The sequence below is a fragment of the Orcinus orca genome, chromosome 1 (genome assembly GCF_937001465.1).
Source record: "Orcinus orca chromosome 1, mOrcOrc1.1, whole genome shotgun sequence".
NCBI classification, from domain to species: Eukaryota; Metazoa; Chordata; class Mammalia; order Artiodactyla; family Delphinidae; genus Orcinus; species Orcinus orca.
Window position 1 is genome coordinate 200,209,970 of NC_064559.1, and position 19,349 is coordinate 200,229,318.

A 19,349-nucleotide genomic window follows, 5' to 3' on the forward strand; every position below is an offset into this window, starting at 1 on the left:
AAGGGAAGAAGATCAGAGTGAGGCCTGAAAAAGGGTATAAAAGAGGCCCCCAAATCTTAAAATCAACCAATTCTGCAGCTGGGGCAGAAGTCACAGTGGCTATTAGCCAACTCTGGCTCTCTGAGCCTGCTCCTTTGGCAAGCGGACTCAGTGCAGCTCCAAGCTGGGAAGCCCCTGGGAGCAGGTGGGGTGGACGGTCCACGTTCACCTCTAGCGCCTGCAGCACTCTTCCCCACAGGCTGGTTCGCCATCATTCACCGGAGGCAGAGGAAGTGCTCAAGGGCCCATCCTGTACAGAGGCAGTGACCATGGATAGCATCTCTTCCACAGAACTTCATGGCACAGACTCCCCAGAGGTCGGGCCAAGGTAAAGACCTCTAACCAAGAGCTCATCAGAGTGACCTGGCTCCCGCCACTGCTGCTCTCCTGCTTCTCTCCAAATCATGGGATTAATGGTTGACTCATATTACTGTGGAAAACTAAAAGAAAATGGACTTTTTCTACTTTGCCAAATGAAGGCTTACAGGAGAGATAACAGAAGTCCACCAAAATAATGAAGGCGTAGAAATAAGGTACAGATTAGCACTTCAAGTCCCAGAATACACCATCCAAGGAGGAGTCTCAAAGTTAGAAAGAGGCTGTTTCAACAAATACTGCTTTACCAAGAGGTGACAAACTTACATAATACAACCTCTAGGACTGCAAAGAAAAATATGCCAGGAATAAAAAAGAATTTAGAAAATTCACAGAAACATCACAGTGGGCCATGATAAGGCCCAAAAGATAACATCCAGAACCCACTTATTTAATTGCACAACAAATGGACGAGGCAGGTACGATCATTATCCCATTTTTCAGACTAGGCACAGAGGGGTTAAGTAGGTCTAAGTTAAGCAGAAGTTAAGTGGCAAAGGGGGACTTTCCCTCTGTGGCGCAGTGGTTAAGAATCCACCTGTCAATGCAGGGGACACAGGTTCGAGCCCTGGTCCAGGAAGATGCCACGTGCCGCGGAGCAACTAAGCCCGTGCTCCACAACTACTGAGCCTGCGCTGTACAGCCTCAAGCCACAACTACTGAAGCCCACATGCCTAGAGTCCGTGCTCTGCAACAAAGAGAAGCCGCTGCGATAAGAAGCCCGCACACCGCAATTAAGAGTGGCCCCCACTCACCACAACTAGAGAAAGCCCGCGGGCGGCAATGAAGACCCAACACAGCCAATAAATGAATAAATAAATTTATATTAAAAAAAAAAGAAGTTAAGTGGCAGAGATGGGCTTAGACTGGCTGATTTTGACTCAAAGTCCATGCCTTTACCCTGTACGCCACACTGGCCCCTGGCGCCTGCAGAGGCAGCATGCCAGCAAAGCTTTCAGAGCAGTGCCGGAGCCAGTGCAGACTTAAACCAGCCCTACCAGCCGGGGTGGGCAGCTGCAGCCACGATGGTTCCGGCCATGATTCTGCCTGCTTTTCACTACTCTGCAGGCAGCCAGCCCACTCTCCTCCTCCTCAAGGTGGCCTGGTGGAGTGGTCAAGTCTGGCTGGCAGGTCACCCCTGCCAGCTACACTCACCGGTCGAGGATGGGTTTCTCTTGCTCCTCCTCGGGGCTGGCACTGCCCAGGATCCGCTTCCGGGCCTCCGCGTACTCTGCCTCCCGCTGTGCTAGGGACTTGACAGGAAGGGCTGGCCTGCTGGTGGAGTTGGGGCTGCTGACCACACCGTTGCTGGTGGGCCTCTTGAGGATGCGAATCTGTGGAGGGGGCCCCGTGGGAAGGCTATCGTCCTGAATCACAATGGGCACTTTGGGAGGAGATTTGGATTTCCTGCTGACAAAGAGCAAACACAGCTTCACAAGTCCTACCCTTGACTACAGAGGCCCCATCCATGTCCCACACCCACCCCTCACCACTTTTCTCTCCCTCCCCCTCCTAATTCTATTCGTTATTCTCTGGCCTCTGACCAGACATCAAAATTCTCACTCTTCAAGAAGGGTTTCTCGAAAGAGCAACCTTGCCTATTAAGCTCACGCAGCCCACAGGTCTGCTCCTCAGACCGAACCCCAGGCAAGGGGGGCAGGAACGTCAGCTCATTCTGGAACTTCTATCCCCGTGTTCGTCAAAGTCACATCAACCACTGTCAGGCCCCTGCGGCAAAACACCTCTTGTCCAGAATCCAATGGCCTCAGTTAAAACCCCAGCTTCCCTACACAGACCAGCGTGTAACAGGCCAGTGCGGTGGGAGCCCCTTAGCTTGGGGATCAGCAAAGTGTTCACTCCCAGTCAAGGTCCCACACCATGTGCTCAGACCAAACACTCCAGCTCCGCCGTCCCTGCCTGGCATCAAGACAGGATTTGCCAAACTGCCTCAGCCTCTGGTGAGTGTCCTGTGCCTCCCAGAGACAAGCTACTCCAGACACTGGATGGCCTCTTCAGAAGAGTTTCTGAGCAGAGACCCCTCCCTCACCAGGGCTCTCTGGTCTGCTGGACGCGGCGGGGCTGGGGTCAAGGACGACCCTGGAAACAGTGCTTGGCAGTGCTCAAAGGAAAAGCACTGTCCAAGGCTGGTAGATGTGCACATCGGGCAATGTGTCCACAAGGGGAGGAGGAAAACGACACAGGAAGGGAAAGAAACAAAAGCCACAGGAGAACAAGGGATCCAGGCAGGAACAGCCACCCCTCAACAGCCACAGAGACCCTCCCCAGAGCAGTCAACTAGCTTCTCTTCAGAACCAAATAGCGCTCAGGGGCCTGTTTTCAGAGCCTTGGTTGTCAGGAGGAGTAGGTACTGGAGGGCTGCTGCCAGGGGGGCTGGAACAAGTCTTGGGTGGGACAGGACAGCATGGCCAGGGGACTGTAACCAGGCGCTAGTGTCATTGCTGAGATGAGCAGACAGACAAGGAGCCAGCACTCGGATCACAGAGGCAGGGAGCCAGGAAAGTCAGCAGATGGGCAGGGCACCCCCAGTTCCCTGGGGATGACTGTGCAGCCCATCAAGCAAGTCCAGAGAGGCCACCCCCCCTCCTCCCTGCCGCCTGTCCCTGCGGGAAGCTGACAGGTTACCAGGGCAAAGACAGACTGCTGAAGTCAACTTTCACCTGCTTCGGAAACCCACTTCCTCTGCTGCCTGGGTGGGGGAAAAAAGCTATCCTTAAAGGTCTTGAAGGATTCCCAAGAATCTTTTCTTCTAGGATACCCTCGTAATGCCCCAAGCCACCAAGTCACGGAGGGCCCAGGGAAATCATCTGTCCAACCTCCTCGTGTCACAGAGAGAGAAAGTGATGTCCAGAAAGGGAAACAACTTGCTCCAAACCTCAGAGTCAGGCCTCAAGCCGAAGCCTTCTGACTTGTCACCCCCCACCTCACACAGGGTGCCCACTAAGGCAGGAGGCAGGTGCAACACTCCAGCCTGACTGCCAAAGCCGCAAGCCACCGTGTCCCTAAGGGAAGGGTTCGCTGCCCAGGAGCCTGACCTGCCTGTATCTAACGGCCAGCTGGAGAACACCACTGACTGCCCAGCTCTCACGGCAGAGAGCATGAGCCCTCAGACCAGACAGCAGCCTTACCTCTCCTTTTGTGTGATCTTCAGTTTTTTTTCCAACCGTCTGTCTATTTCCTAGAGGAAAAAAATGTATATAAAAAGTGGAAAAAAATCTCTCTCAAATAAAAACTTACGTCTTTATTTTCAGAGCTAAGGGCACTGTCCTTTCTGACCAGGGACATTACTGTGTCCTTTGAAGTAACGGATGCAGCCCTCCCTTTATGAGACTCCGGGATTTGGGGCTCTGACTCCCTGCAGGCTCATCTCCCTCCATCCCCGTGGCTGCGGTGAGAGTTCTAGACCTCATCCTTCAGCTGGGTTCTTTGCATGGCCTCCAACTAGTCTCCTGGTCACCAATCAGTCCTTCACAGAGCCAGTCGTATCAACTTTCCAAACGTAAGTCTGACTGTGTCACTTCCCCACTTAAAACACTTCAACTGCTGGCCGGATCCAGTCCAAGCTCCTAAGCGTGCCTCGCCCACACATCCCCTTAGCTTCTGTCCCTGTGCTACACCACAGCAAAACCGAACTGTGGCAGCCCCCAGAACCCGGCGTGCTGACCCGCCTGCCTGCAATCTCCGCCTCCTTGCAAACTCTCATTTATCCTGCAACACCCAGCTTGAATGTCCACCTCTTCTTTCTGAAGTCTTCTTTGATTCCATACAGTTAATCACCTGCTCCTCAGACATAAGCTCTCCCTTTTACATTCCTTCATGATCATGTGTGTCACATATTTTATGATCTATTTTTCTTACTCGTATGGACTTGAACTGTGAGTAGCACCTAGCAAAAGGCCTAGAACAAAACAGAAGCCTAACACCTGTGGAACTGGATGGAAGTCAGAGTCCTCAGGCACTCAGCACCAGGAACTCCTCCACAGCCTCGTGTACGAGCCTCCATGCACGGGACAGGGAAGCTGTGCACAGAGCACAGCCCAAACCTCCAGGCTCCTTGGCTGTCCCACTGCTTTTTCTTAAAAAACGTTCCACCAACCTGCAACGGCAAGACCATCCAGCTACTGGATTATGCAAAATTATGTATTTCTCTGGAGAGTAGATCTATAACAGTGGTTCTCAACCAGGGGCGACTTTGTCCACCAGTACGTGTGGCAACGTCTGGAGACATTTTTAGTTGTCATTACTGGAAGGGAGCTGCTACTGCCATCTAGTGGGTTGAGTCCACAGATGCCACTAAAATCCTACAATGCACAGAATAGCCCCACAGCAAAGAATTATCTAGCCCCAAATGTCAACAGTGACAAGGCTGAGAAACCCTGACTTATACGATGGATGGGATTTTCAAAGGAGTCTGTTACTTGCAAAATGTTAAGAATGACTACCTTAGTAAAAAGTTTTTGAAATTTGCTGAGTTCCATCTCAGAGCTCAGCGTGTAGCTAGTTTTCACAAATGCTCTGTATTTCTCGTGCAGTTCAAGCTCGTTAACCATATTATTCAAATCTTCTACATTCTTACTGATTTGTTTGATCTATGGACTACAGAAAGAATCAAGAATTATTCCTTCTAGTACATTAAAGTTTATCATTGTGAAGTAATCTTCTTTACCTTAAAATCTATTATTTCACATTAATAAAGCTATGCCAGTTTTTTTTTTTGGTTAGTATCCCCTGAAATATGTTTTCCTCTCTTACTTCTTGTCTCTCCATGTCCTTATTTTTGTTTCCTGTAAGCAAGATGAAGCTAGCCTAACCATATGAAGCTGAATTCAAATCGAGTCTGACACTGACACTCATTATGACTGATGCTGAGTTGTGTTTAAAATTTTTTGTTTTTCTGAAAGACCCAAAGTATATTTAGGCAAGCACAACAAACTGTATTCTGAGGGCACCATCAACTCTCTGGAGGGGGTAGGAAGCCACAGAACAAAAACCTCTCACTCAAGCATGGAACACAAGTTGGCACCCGATGGCTGTTAAATGACTGAATAGAAATGGTGCACGGAGGGTAAGAGAATGGCCTAGATGTTTTCTGTGAACAGACAGACACGCACTCTAAGGGAATCTATGCCACAGCACAGTCAGTAATGTAAATCTTCTAAATTTTTGGATTAATAAGTGTTACTGCCTGAGTAAATACTATGTTTCACATTAGTCTAATGCCCACTACCTTTTATGGGCTTTTCACAAATAACGTGCAGTTTTAAAATTCCACACTATCATTCTGCTCCAATCTGAAGATGAGACTTCCTATTCAAGTTTCTCCATCATAAATGCAAGGTTTCACATCTGTGGGATTCAGGTGTCTTCAAACGGTCAAAATCAAATGCCTCCACAGGCGGGCAAGTAACCAAACTCCATAAGCAGGCAGCACAGTGAGGGGGTGCGGGGCTGTGAGGCACCAAAGAACACTCGTTCCTCCTACAGACAGGCAGCCAAGCCCTGGAGGACACGGCCAGGGCTGCTATTTTAGGAGATTTTTATGGGAAAGCTCTAAATGTTTAAACGTCATTATATGAACTCTGGCTTTCATATCTCCTTAAGGGCCAAATAAGACAAGAGGCAAATGGGCCTAACACGGTAGCTGATTTTTTAAAACACTGTGGAAAAATACACATTACAGTGGCTGAATTTGAGAGGTCGCATCCGGGTTTCCTCTCAGGAAGGCAAACTGCTTCCTTCTTTCTCTAGGGTCTTAGGGAAGACGAGGAATCTGCCCAAGCCCAGCAAATACAGCTCGGGTGGAAAGAAGCCTTTCAAGAGGGCATACGGACTATAATGCTTAATGGCTGTCAATACACTCCCAAACACTCATTTCTGGCACACCAACTCTGTTTGATAAACAAAGTAGCTTGTATCCGTCTCTGTCAGATGAAGGCAAGTTGCTCAGGGAGATTAAGGAACTTAGCCAAGGTCACAAGGTGTACATCATGGAGGCAGCCCTAGAACCATGGCCTCTGGAGGCCCTGTCCCATGCTGCCACACCCCCAGGAGTGCTCAAACCCTTGGAAATGCTGCTAGAGTCATTAGATATTGATCCCCTCTTCCATATAGCCCCTGAATCCTACACTGCTCCCTGGCACTCCAATAACTAATACTCCCATCAATTTCCATCGCGTCAGACAGGATGGTTTATCGGAGTTGAAGAATTCTTCCATCAGATGAGAGGACAAGATATGAACCCAACAGCTCTGGTGGAAAGCGGATCCTGGCCATCTCCAGATGGCCAGCTGTACACCAGCATGCTCAGCGCCGTCCAAGCAGGAGAGGGGTGCTCTGCCAGCAGCTAGAGAGGGCACTGCACCTCACTCTGGAGTCTGTCCAGGTACCATGAGTCAGTCCATTCTCTCCTTGGACAAGGCTTTGCAATCAATCTGCTCTCAGACTCATGCTCTGAAGAGCTGGACCAAGTGGAAACTTTCCTACAGGGTGCACTACAAGGAGAATGCTTGTCTCCTCCAGAGATGCAATAGCCCAAAGGAATTAAACAGGCCTCAGAATGTGTGAGGAAGCATCTAGATGTGGGCCCCAACAAAGAATCTAGTTATCTAAGGGCACCTTCTCTTTTTAAAAAGATGCACAGAGGCCCGGCCCAAGGTCAAGGCTCCTGTGTTAGAGGACCAAGGACTTCTGTGTTAGTGAAAGAAACCCATAAGCTCATCACTTTATAACTCAGCTCTGAGTGAGGAAGCGTCACCGGGACACAAGGCAAGTTTTAGGGGATAAGCAATCAGAGGGGAGGTGTTAAGAAAGTTTGATTTCCTACGGCTTCTCCTTCCAGAAAAGCTCTTTGTTTGTCAAGTAGCATTGAAGAGACTCCAGAAGATGATGCTCTCTGCTAAGTGGGGTGGCCACCTCTCTTTGGGTCAAAATTCTAAACAAAAGATCTCTTGTTACCAAGCACAGGTATCACTTCTCCTGTGGAGCTACCCCTCTACAAAAATGAGGTACATGCTTCTTGGTCTGAGAGAACAAGCGAAACCATAAAGAAAGCAAGCATGGGGGCAGGAGGTCATGAAGAGCCACAGTGGGGAGCAAGGTGGTTCTGGATGGGCTCGTCCTCATGGGAGGCAGAGGGGAGGCCACAGCCACCGGGTGAGCGACACAAGACATTAACATCTGCAAATTCAGCTCACCCAGGGAAGCAGCACAGCTTCACCGGCTGCCGAGGACCTTAGTCTTGCCATGATTATGCTCACGTGAACCTCCAGCAGAGAGCTGGGAATGGAAGCATGGGAGGGGAGGAGACGCCTCAAACAGCCTAAGCCGTGACCCAGCCACAACCTTCAAAAGGAGCAGAGGCAACAAAGAGGACCAGGATGTTATGTGCAAGGGCAGGCAGACTACAGTGAGAGCCTCACTCCTGTAACACTAAGAGGCGCATGAGAAAGGAAGAAAGAAAAGTGAGGTTAGGAGGTGAGGAAAAAAAGGCAGAAGAGAGAAACAGATAGGTTATTCTGGGCCTTGGTGCAAAGTACAGCAAGTACAGCACCATTACAGCTTACTGTCCCAAAAACCAGACTTTATCAGCTCACCTAGGGACGGTGAAGCTGACCCACACTAGCCACACTCGCAGGAGACAGAGTGAACAAACCCCAATCCTGATCTGTTACACTAGGAGGGGTGGGAGGAGGTGTCCTGTCCTTTCCGGAGCCTGACCTCCGGCTACCAGCTCCCCAGGGCCCCCACCACACGGTGTCCTGCTCCACCACAGCACCCCTCTCGCTGATAACCCAAATCCTCTGGTCACCAATGCAGCCAGCACAACTCCAAAGAATCCAAGTAATCTTGTATTGAATGGAGGTCTAAGAGGTCTTGGCTCTGAGTCAGGAAATAACATCTTTTTATCAGCAACAGTTACTATTTAAGTGACTTTTCTGGGGCAATTTGCCTCTCTTTGTCAGTTTCCATTTCAGAAGAGGATCTTTTCTGATTTTCCTCTCAGATTCAAGGAATTAATAACTGGTCTTGGGCTCCCTGTGAACCACTATGCCCCACAGGCTCATCTGGTCTCGTCCAGCTATCCCAAATTGGGGAGCACATATCTACAAGCAGACCACTGGGGGGATCTGAAGAGATAGGAGTCCTGAAAGTACAAGTGTTTCTCTCAGAACCAGAGCCTGACTGGTCCTGATGAAAAGCAAAGAGAAGACGCTGTCAAGGAGTTGATGGTGAGACCACCTTCCAAGTACGTTCCGGCTCCCGAACTCCCACCACAGCAGGAAGTGCCCAAGCAGGGCCTAATGTCTTTAAGTTTTGGGCAGGACATCAGCGCCCATTCCCCTGGCTAAAAGACTGCCTGTGTCAGGGCCTCCTGGAGAGCAGTCTCCCCAGAAAGGTGCCTGTGTCTCCATACCACACACAAGGATGGAATTCTGGCTCCTTCCACGAGGGCCTCAATTTCATTCAGGAATAAAGCAAAAAGAATTCATGGGGAGAACCAGCAAAATCTGGTCTAAAACCAGATAAGAAGGTCCCTGTAACTTTTAAAGTGCACCACTGGTCATTTCAAGTCCAGATGTGCAATCCATAGAGACGTTTCCAAACAACCTTCATATCGACGTGTGTAACTCCGTGCTTCATCCCTGCCTTGCTTCTCTACATCAGTGGCATGGCAGTGACACTGTCCTGCCCCAGTGGGGCTGGCCGTCTCCAATGCTTCTTCTTATTCTACCTCCCCTGACTAACTCCAGGGAGGGAAGCACCCAAAGTCGTACCACCCCAGGTTTGATTTTACAGTGATGCTTCAGGATTACTGTCAAGTTCAGAAAATCAACTCAACTCCTGAGCAAACATGATTGGGTAATTCAGAAAAAGCAAAAGGCAGAAATCAGAAGTTGAGACACAAAGAAGACCTGTGGGGGCACAGCTAGGCCATCAGCTGCCTTTTTAATACAGACGCAGGTTAGTCTGTTTGAAGGTTCCATTTCCCGCAAAACATTCCTCCTTCCTCTGTTACTCCCACAGCAAGGAAAACATTCCACTTTAATTACGTGGGCCACTGTAGGGCACAGGATATAGTTCTAAAGCTCCCTCCCTAAGGAAGTCTACGCTTTGTTAATGTATCTCAAGGCCATTTTCCTTTTGCTTTACAGTGATTAAAAAAAAGCTGGAGACAAGCATTTATGGAAAACCTACTATAAAGTAGATGTGCTAGAAGCTGGAAACCCAGAGATGAGTAAGGCAATCCCCGCTGATGAGGAGAGCCTAGCCAGGTGGGAGAAGACAGATAAACCACAGTTGCCATGTTGGTTGTAACAACAGTGTTTTGGAAAGAGAAATGAAGGCGGGACGAGCCTGCCATGAGAAGTCAGGGAAGCTGCAGAAACTTAAAGGACTAGAGTTTCAAGGAGAAGAGAAGGGGCATAATAAAGTTGGGGAGAAAGAATGAAAACATGAATAGAGGGAAAGAAAAAAGGAACCCCAAATAAGATACTTCTTAAATGGAGATATTCAAATCTAGAAAGGTATTTGATAATGGACCCATCTCTCTTTTAAAAAATCTAGGTTTGGAAAACCATCTGAGATTACTTTAGCTGCAGTCAGCAATGGTTCTTATTATTTGGGGACTTCCCTGGTGGCACAGTGGTTAAGAACCCACCTGCCAATGTAGGGTACATGGGTTCAAGCCCTGGTCCAGGAAGATCCCACATGCCATGGAGCAACTAAGCCCATGAGCCACAACTACTGAGCCTGTCCTGTAGAGCCTTCAAGCCACAACTACTGAGCCCACGTGCCACAACTACTGAAGCCCGTGTGCCTAGAGCCTGTGCTCTGCAACAAGAGAAGCCCGTGCACCGCAACAAAGAGTAGCCCCCGCTCGCCACAACTAGAGAAAGCCCGCGTGCAGCAACGAAGACCCAAAGCAGCCAAAAAAACCCCCCAGAAAAACAAAAAAACAAAACATATTTGGTGTCAACACTACTCAAAAAGCTACTGCATGGGCTTCCCTGGTGGCGCAGTGGTTGAGAGTCTGCCTGCCGATGCAGGGGACACGGGTTCATGCCCCGGTCTGGGAAGATCCCACATGCCGCGGAGCAGCTGGGCCCGTGAGCCGTGGCCGCTGAGCCTGCGCGTCCGGAGCCTGTGCTCCGCAACGGGAGAGGCCACAACAGTGAGAGGCCCGCGTACCACAAAAAAAAAAACCAAAAAAACAAACTACTGCATAAAATTAGTTGTAACTCATAGGGCCAGCATGATACGAACTGGAAGAACTTAGGCACACCAGAAAACCACAAAAGGCTTTGGGGTGGTACACTGTAAAGACCAAACAATTCGTACTTGCTCGTAAGGAACAACCACTTCCTGCTTTCTTTTCCAAGTTCGCTACAGCTTTCTGGACCTCTCTGCGCCTGCCCAGGAAGAGGGAATCCTTTGGGCACACTCTCTTCTGCACTAGATCCAGCTATACCACTCAGTGCAGTGGTGACTGCCACGTGTGGCTGGTAAGCACGTGACATGTGGCCAGTCCAAACTGAGACGTGCTTTAAGTTCCAAATACACAGCAGACTTCCCAGACTTAGTACAAAAAAAAAAGAGTGTAAAATAGCTCATTAATATATTTTCAATATTTATATGTTGACATGATACTACTTTGTATATACTGGATTAAATTAAAAATATTAAAATTAACCTCACTTGTTTCTTTATACTTTTCAAATGTGGCTTCTAGAAAAATTTTATATTACCTATGTGGCTTGCATGATACTTCTGTTGGACAACACTGCTTTAGATCTAACCCTAGAATAACATGTGCCTCTGTTGTACATTTCATCTGTCGGCAACTAGTGACTGAGTGTCTTAAGGACCCAAGAGGCATGGTGTGTATTGATGTGCAAGACCTACTTTGGTGGGTCCTATCTGTCATGTCGGCATAACAGCAACTAGCACTCATCCAGCGCCCAATGTTTGGCTCAGGTCCTGCTCTGGGTAACATTCACCACCTCACTTCAATCCAGCTCTCTAAGCCCCACTGTCCCACTGAAACTGTTCTTGTCGAAGTTGCCAAAGACATGCAGTCATTGGCCAAAATCACTCGTAAATTCCAAATCTTCACTTAGCTCCGTTGGGTCTTCGTTGCTGCACACAGGTTTTCTCTGGTTGTGGCGAGTAGGGGCTACTCTTCGTTGCAGTGTGCGGGCTTCTCATTTCGGTGGCTTCTCTTGTTGCGGAGCACGCGCTCTAGGCACACAGGCTTCAGTAGTTGCAGCACACGGACTCACTAGTTGTGGCTCACGGGCTCTAGAGCACAGGCTCAGTCGTGGCACACGGGCTTAGTTGCTCCGCGGCATGTGGGATCTTCCCGGACCAGGGCTCGAACCCGTTTCCCCTGCATTGGCAGGAGGATTCTTAACCACTGTGCCACCAGGGAAGTCCATTAATTAACTGAAGTAAGCTTTTATATACAGAATGCATAAAGCATTTTCTTTATTCAGTCTCCAGACACTACTCTCCTGGTAGTTCCCTCTCACATTCCATATTTGATTTCTCCTATAACAAGATAGGCTCCTTTTCCTCTCCTGATCCCTTGAGGTTGAAGAGTTTGCCCCTTCTGTATCCAAGCTGGCTTATTAAGTGATCTCATCTAGTTCCACAGCTTTAAAACCATTGATACACAACTGCCAACTTGACATTCCCACTTGCATTTCAAAAGGTATCTCAACCTTTTGTGTCCAAAACCCAACTCTTGATTTTACCCCATCACCCAAACCTGCTCCTCCCACATTCCCTTTACCCACCCCATTGCAGCAATTCCAGTCTTCTAGGGATCAGGCCAAAGACTCTGCACTCATCTCGATGCCTCCTTCACACCCACATCAGCAAATCTTGCTGGTTCTATTTTCAAAACGTACCCTGAATTTTCTCAACACTTCTGCTTCTGTGACCACCCTGGTCCGAATTACCAACAGCCCCTGAATGGTCAGTTGTAACAGTATCCTAATTAGTCTCTGTGCTTCCATTCTTGCCCCTGAAGTTTATTTTACACACAGCAGCCAAAACTACCTTTTTAAAAACCAAGTTAACTTCTGTTTAACACCCTCACATGGCTTCCTACTTCAAGGCGATCTCCACCACGGCCTCCTATTCTCTACTGGATCTGGCTCCCTGCTACCTCTGACCTCATCTCTTGCCACTTTCTCTTTCATCCATTCCTACTACATAAAATAAGCACAATTCAGCCTTAGAGCCTTTGCACTTGCGTTCCCTCTGCCTGCAATGTACTTCTGCAGCTTCTACATGGCTTGCTCTCTCAGCCTATCTTTATTTGAGAGGCCTTCTCTGACTGTTTTTAAGAAAAGGTACTCCTGGGGAATTCCCTGGTGGTCCAGTGGTTAGGACTCCACGCTTTCACTGCCGAGGGTCCGGTTTCAATCCCTGGTTTGGGAACTAAGATCCCGCAAGCCACACAGCACAGCCAAATTTAAAAAAAATAAAAATAAATAATAAAAAACAAAAAAGGTACTCCTGCCAGTCACTTTCTATGCTCCTTTATTTGTTTTATTTTTCTTCATTGTGTGTGTACATAAAATATTATTTATTATTTATTGTCCATCTTTCTGCACTAGAAAGTAAGCTTTATGAGAGTAGAAACTTCATTCACTACAGCTGTCCGGAGTGCCTAAAACAGTACCCAACACATAAATCAAGGAACAATCCTATGAAACAAGATTTTAGCGCTATATCCCCATTTTACAAATGATTTACAAACCAATTCAGAGGCAGTTATGTAACCTGACCATGGTTCCACAGCTACTATGGGGTGGAGCCAGAATATGAACTGGGTCTATCCGGATCCAAAGGTAGTGACACTCTCCATGTTCCAAATAAAATCTAAGGCTGCCTTAAGCACTTCACAGTAGTGGTGGTGGGAGCACACTCTCCAAACACTTGCCACAGATATGTGTCAGGAAGGCACCAGGTCCTTCCTTCACCACCCTAATCCTCACCACAACTCAAGCGATGTACAGCACCGCTGCGGCACGCTCAGAGGTTAACTGACTTACCAAAGGCTATGCAACTAGTAAGTGAGAGAACTGAACCCTAAACCTCAAGAGGAGGAAGCAAAAAGGTTCAGGAGTGTGGCTGGTGTGTGGCCGCAGGAACTAAGAAGCAGAATAAAGACTGACAGGGAGGGCTCCCCCGGTGGCACAGTGGTTGAGAGCCCACCTACCCATGCAGGGGACGCGGGTTCGTGCCCCGGGCCGGGAGGATCCCACATGCCGCGGAGCGGCTGGGCCCGTGAGCCATGGCCGCTGAGCCTGCGCTCCGCAACGGGAGAGGCCACAACAGTGAGAGGCCCGCGTACAGAAGAAAAAAAAAAAAAAAAGACTGACAGGGATCACCAACCTGCCTGCCTGCCTGTGCACCCCGAGCCAGGTGAGTGCAAGCCCACAGTTCCTGAGGAAGGACTACAGCAGAGCTCAATTCCAAAGTCCAGGTCTTAAATCTAAGAAGTGCCCCAAAGGAACAAATTTCCAGAACAGGCCTAGCAATTTAGATGTATCCCTCAGAAACTCTGTAACTTGCCATCTTGAGACGATGTATTATTCTGCTTCGAGTGCCTCTTCAGAGGGTCTCCATGGGGGAGGGAATCCACACAGTCCCTTACCTTAAAGGAGTGGAACAGGCAGGGGTGGGAGTAGCGGTGGTGAGCCCAACCCCTGGAATAAAACAGGAAGCAGAGTCTAATGGGGGTCCCCTTTCTCCATGTTTATTATTGCTTTCTCCTTTCCCTTTTCATACAACACTAAGCAATACAACTCTTAGAGTAAAACAACATACAAATTAGTCCTCTGGGGCGCCAAGAAAGAGACCCCTCAGCCAGTCCTGTTGCACCCTAATGGGACAGAGGCCACACTGTCAATGGCTGGAGAGCAGCCCTCACACTCAGAGCAGCAACACGCTCTGCTCCAGCACTGTCTTTGAATGATGCTTTATTTACCTCTCATCACCAGGCAAGGCAGATTTTATTAATCTAACTTTACAAATGAGGAAAACGAAGCTGAAAGGTAGTGATGAAATAAAAATTATTTTAAGACAAAACAGGAAAAATTTAAACACAAAAGATTCCTCTGCCCGTTTGGGCCCCCTCTAGTGTGCACTGTGCACCTGTATTATGCATTAACCACACCTTCCCAATGGCAGAAATACCTGCTCAACGGTAAAGATCCACTTTTCTTCTGGTGTCGGCTACGCACCTCCTTAGTAGATAACGTTCCTTTCTCAATCCTGTAAGGAGTCAGAATGACCTACCACTTGCCTTGTACATGCAGACATCTTTGGTGAACTTTATGTACAATGCCAATATATCAGTTTGCTTAAACACAGTGATTGGTGCAGAACAGACTGGTCAGACAACCTGGGGAGATACTGGGTTGCACCTAATGCAAGTTCTCAGCTTAAATACTTACTTATGACCTTATTAACGTTACTAGCTCTATTACTTGTATTCTACCTGTTTTACAAGATTATAATTTTTTGCACTGCCAAATGTATGACTGAGCCTCTAATAAAATTAATGATGACTAGGTCACTTGAAACAATTGACCAGATATACAGTTCTGTAAGATCAATGACTGTAATAGTCTAACCCTACATACAGGAAGAAGCAACAAGAGGGAACCACTTCCTGGACCATAACAGACTAGGAAGTCAGGTGGTCCAGAAGCTTTTGGCTACTGTTAACAGGGCCTAGTCGAGTAATAGCACATTAAGTGGCCTATCAACAAAATCCTCGCCTGACCTGGGAATGAGCATTCCTAGCGCCATGGGGCAAACTGGTCAGGAAATGTCTCCCAAACCTTGGCTGAAATTAAGACCGAAAGGGAAGGGACTGTACAATAAAGAATGTTGCCCACCATCCAGTTCTACAAGAATCAGGCCATTAGCCACTGCAGTCACTGACCTAACAATACACCTAAAAAGAATTCAGGGTGATGATCAGGATGAGGCATTTTGTGCTCTGGGAAAACTGGCAGAAATGGCCCTCAGATATTTTCAGGAGAAGATTGTATGGACCCAGTTTCTCACATCTTCCCATACTTAGAAAGCACTAAAACCATTAACTGAGATTACCTGTTCCTCGTAAACAGCAGTAACCTTCTACCAAGATGTGTGCTTGAAGTACATGCACCCCTTCGCCAAAATCACACATCTACTGGCCTCTCCCTTTACCTCTTCGGAACCGTTCTCAGAGCTCTCTGAGAGACTGTCTCCGGGTTATAATCCTCAGGTTGGCTAGAATAAAATTTTCCATTTCTTACTTAGACTGACTGTTGATTAATTTTTTCATTGACAGTAGGTAGTGACTTGCCCCAAAATCAGACATGGCACTTGAACCCTTAGCCTAGACTTCTGACTTCTGCCACGGATGGTGGAAGTGCATCATTGACTGGCAGAGGCAACCTATTCTTTCTTGCTACCTTTTAGAATGAAGACAGCAAGTCTCCTCTCCCAAAGGAAACATTAGGCATACAGACTGGGAGACGGAGCAAAGTCACTATTACCACCCCCCAACACCAGGTTTTATTCAAACACCCAAGGGCGCCTTAACCAAAGGCTAGTGAGAATCGCGCACTCAGGAGGGTCAGCAAACAATGCCTCCAGGGCCAAGTCAATCAATAAAGCAGGCAGGACAAAACACAACAGGTAACACAATACGTAGGTAGGTAACATGCGGTGGGGACTATGGAAGAGAGGAGACTGAGAGGAATCAAGACGTAGGTAAAGACATTCAGACTCAATATTTAAAAAACAACGTGCACCCCAAAAAAGTCTATAGGTCGAATACCTGAGGGCTGGCAGTGTGAAGTACAGATAAAGGGATCCTAAGATAGCAGAGATGTTCAATCTTCTCAGGAGATCTGAGCAAAAATTATTTACATTCTCTCTCTCTCTGCTTGGCTAGATGTTAAAAAGTTATTTCCCATTTATAATCAAGATTTCAGGGAATTCCCTGGCAGTCCACTGGTTAGGATACCACACTTTCACTGCCAAGGGCCTGGGTTCAATACATGGTTCAGGAACTAAGATCCTGCAAGCTGCGTAGTGCGGCCAGAAAAAAAAAAAAGATTAAAAGAAAGACTTCAATCACTTGCAGTCACTGTTCTTAGTATTAACAGCTAAGAGAAGCATTGTCCTTCTGGCTCTTGAGCACCGAGTTCAAGTTTCTCAGATACACAAAATTTATTAGCTGGTCATCCAGAAGCAGGAGGTCAATCCCAGGCAAAACAAATACAATACTTCAAAGGAACTAGCAACTAAGCACCCTAAAGCACTTAACTAGTTAAATATCTGCCAAGAAGCAAAGGTAAACAAACTGTCCAATAAGATCCCTAAGTGTAGGCTCAGGATGCCAAAAGCCTCGGCTGAGACCGACCATGTGATTTCCTCTCCTGGACACTAGGAATAATAGTACCTACACTTCACTAGGTCACTGAAACAGAATGGGATAATGAACGTAAAAAGGCACTCCACCTGCCCAGTAACGAGCTCTCAAGATGCTGTCTAAGAAGCCCTTTCAGAAAGGCCAGTGGAATTTGGGAGTTCACAGGTTTATAGGCAGTGTTCATTCATTCACCACCGCGATGTGCAACTAGGTAGCAGAAACACAACTGACAGCTGAAGGGTCGCAAATGCTTTTATAAGCCAAGAAGGCAAGAGCATGAGGGCTGGTAATTTGGCTCCCAACGTCTATAAAGAGTAACGACAGTCCTGACCTTTCCAGACTCGAGTCATAACTGTCCTGTACAATCTCATCTAAGGATCACACCCCTGAAGAATGCAACTTTTTTTTTTAATCTTTTTTTGGCCACACCACACAGCATGCAGGATAATAGTTCCTCAAACAGGGATCAAACCCACATCCTCTGTGTTGGAAGCATGGAGTCAACCACTGGACCTCCAGGGAAGTCCCAAAGAATGCAATTTTAACTGTACATATTTATTATTCCTTTTAGAAAGGAATGACTATTTCCTGTGTTCATTTTATAAGGAAAAGAGTTTTGGGTGTGGGGAGTGGATAACTTACTGTGAGGGACATTTTAAAATCTCTTACCCTCAGGGCTAAGACTCTTTTAAGTACACACAGACCACTGTTAGGATTTGTTGCTAATTTCTGTGGTGGCTGGTTTTAACCTTTATCTTGCATAGAGCTGAGCTGGATGTTAAGGATAAGGATGCTTGGCGGAGTCTAGCATAGTTTAAAAAACCCTTGGGAAGAGAAATCTCTATAGCTACCACTTAAAAAAAAAACATTTCATTTTGTATTTTGGCCACAGATAAAAGTAGCTAAACTCAATCTTCTCCTAGGAAACCAACAAGTCAGTAGTTGTCATGACAGGAAAAAATTTCCATTTCCATGGAAAGTGTGCAGGAAAGAACCGACTCCACCTTGTGAAGGCTAGCTAACTGATACAGCCAGAAACTGACATTAACTGTGGGAGGCCCACAGCAGTGTAAAGGGAGAAACCGGAAAGAAAGGGCTGGCCCCAAGAATACTTTTGAGTCACCAGATCTAGACAACAGTGCCTTTTCTCTTGGAGGATTTTACCAAAAGCTTTAGAAAGACACACAATTCTGTCCTGTTGTAGAAGGAAAAGCAACTTTCCGAATTCCAACCCACAGCACCATGGCAGTTCTCTTGTACACCCAGAGCATGCTGGGAACAAGACCCCCGTGCAGCCTCAAAGAAAAGAGCTGAGCAGTTACGAGTGAAAAGCTTTCTCCAGAGTCCCAGGGACAGACTGCTCAGCACAATCATGTCTAAACTAACTGCTTTATAGAAAGTCCTTTCTGAAGACATCAGTGCCTAGAACTCAATCTTTCCAAAAGGACCAGAAACAGCTTAGAAATGGTTCCTTTGGGCACAGTACACCTAGATTTGTGCTGATAGCACAAATCTTAAATATCTTCTTTACTGTAAGGACAGACATAAGGAAATCAGCACCAGGTAGCCCCAAAATAGCTAGTATTTGCCCACTATCCACAGCCACTGTACACCTTCTGTGATGACAGCAATTACAGGTAGCACTGAAGACCCCAAAGTGAGGTGGCAGCCACACTTCAGGGAGAATGGCCTCTTCTCTAAAGAAAGATAAGCAAATCAAAGGTCTTATCTCTTAAATTAAAAACTAACTATGTCACTACTCTGCTAAAAAAAAAAAAAAAAAAAAGCCTCCAAAGCTCCTTTCTGCTTTCAGGACAAAGTCCAAGCTCCCCAGAACCAAGTACAAGGAGGCTCTTCCTGATCTGGCCTCTGCATACCTCTCCGCATACCTCTCGGGCCTCATCTCTTTCCACTCAGTCCTGCCAACACTCTACCCTCCAGCCAGAAGGAAATACTTGTAGCTCTCCCAATGCTGCAAACTCTTCTCTCACTGCCTCCTTGCCTATGTGTGCATTTGTCCTACATTCTACCTGCCCCTCCCCTCTCAGACCTACTACTGCTTTATTCAACTGGTCCTTCAAATCTTATCACCTTCTCTACAAGACTGTCTCTGATCCCAGCCACGGTACCCTGTCTGTGCCTCTTCCAAAGAAAGTGCTGCCCCACTTGACTCCTCCACTGGACTGTGCTGTGCCTAGTACCTGGAATACAGCAGGTATTCCATGTTTACTGGCACCTTACTAGAGACTTATATACCATGCAGTACTGCTGAAGGGCTAATGTTTAGATGACTAGCTCAATGAGGGTAGAAAGTAAACATAATTTAAATTCTTAATCCAGAAGACCAGTATCCTTTAACTTACGCAAGATGCATTTCTTTCCAATTAGCTACATGACTTGCCCTTGCAAAAAAGAATAAAACGCAACTTTTGAGATGCAAGGAAATTAGAAAGGTTGCCAACTCTTTATAATA

At 47.3% G+C, this 19,349-nt stretch overlaps 1 protein-coding gene across 5 annotated transcripts in view; it reads right to left on the reverse strand.

The window, feature by feature from the left end:
• Positions 1-19,349, reverse strand: part of SZRD1 (SUZ RNA binding domain containing 1) — a 30,883-nt gene that overhangs the window by 7,648 nt on the left and 3,886 nt on the right. The window contains exons 1-3 of one of the 5 annotated variants that reach the window (XM_033433056.2): positions 4,875-10,400; positions 3,561-3,610; positions 1,570-1,821 (exon numbers count right to left, since the gene is read on the reverse strand). In XM_033433056.2, coding sequence (XP_033288947.1) covers positions 1,570-1,821; positions 3,561-3,610; positions 4,875-4,982 — 410 coding nt within the window. In that variant the 5' untranslated portion in view covers positions 4,983-10,400. Of the gene's footprint in view, positions 1-1,569; positions 1,825-3,560; positions 3,611-4,874; positions 10,401-19,349 lie in introns of those variants that run through there. The other 4 variants (XM_033433055.2, XM_033433058.2, XM_004272446.4 and 1 more) reach the window with 4 other exon arrangements.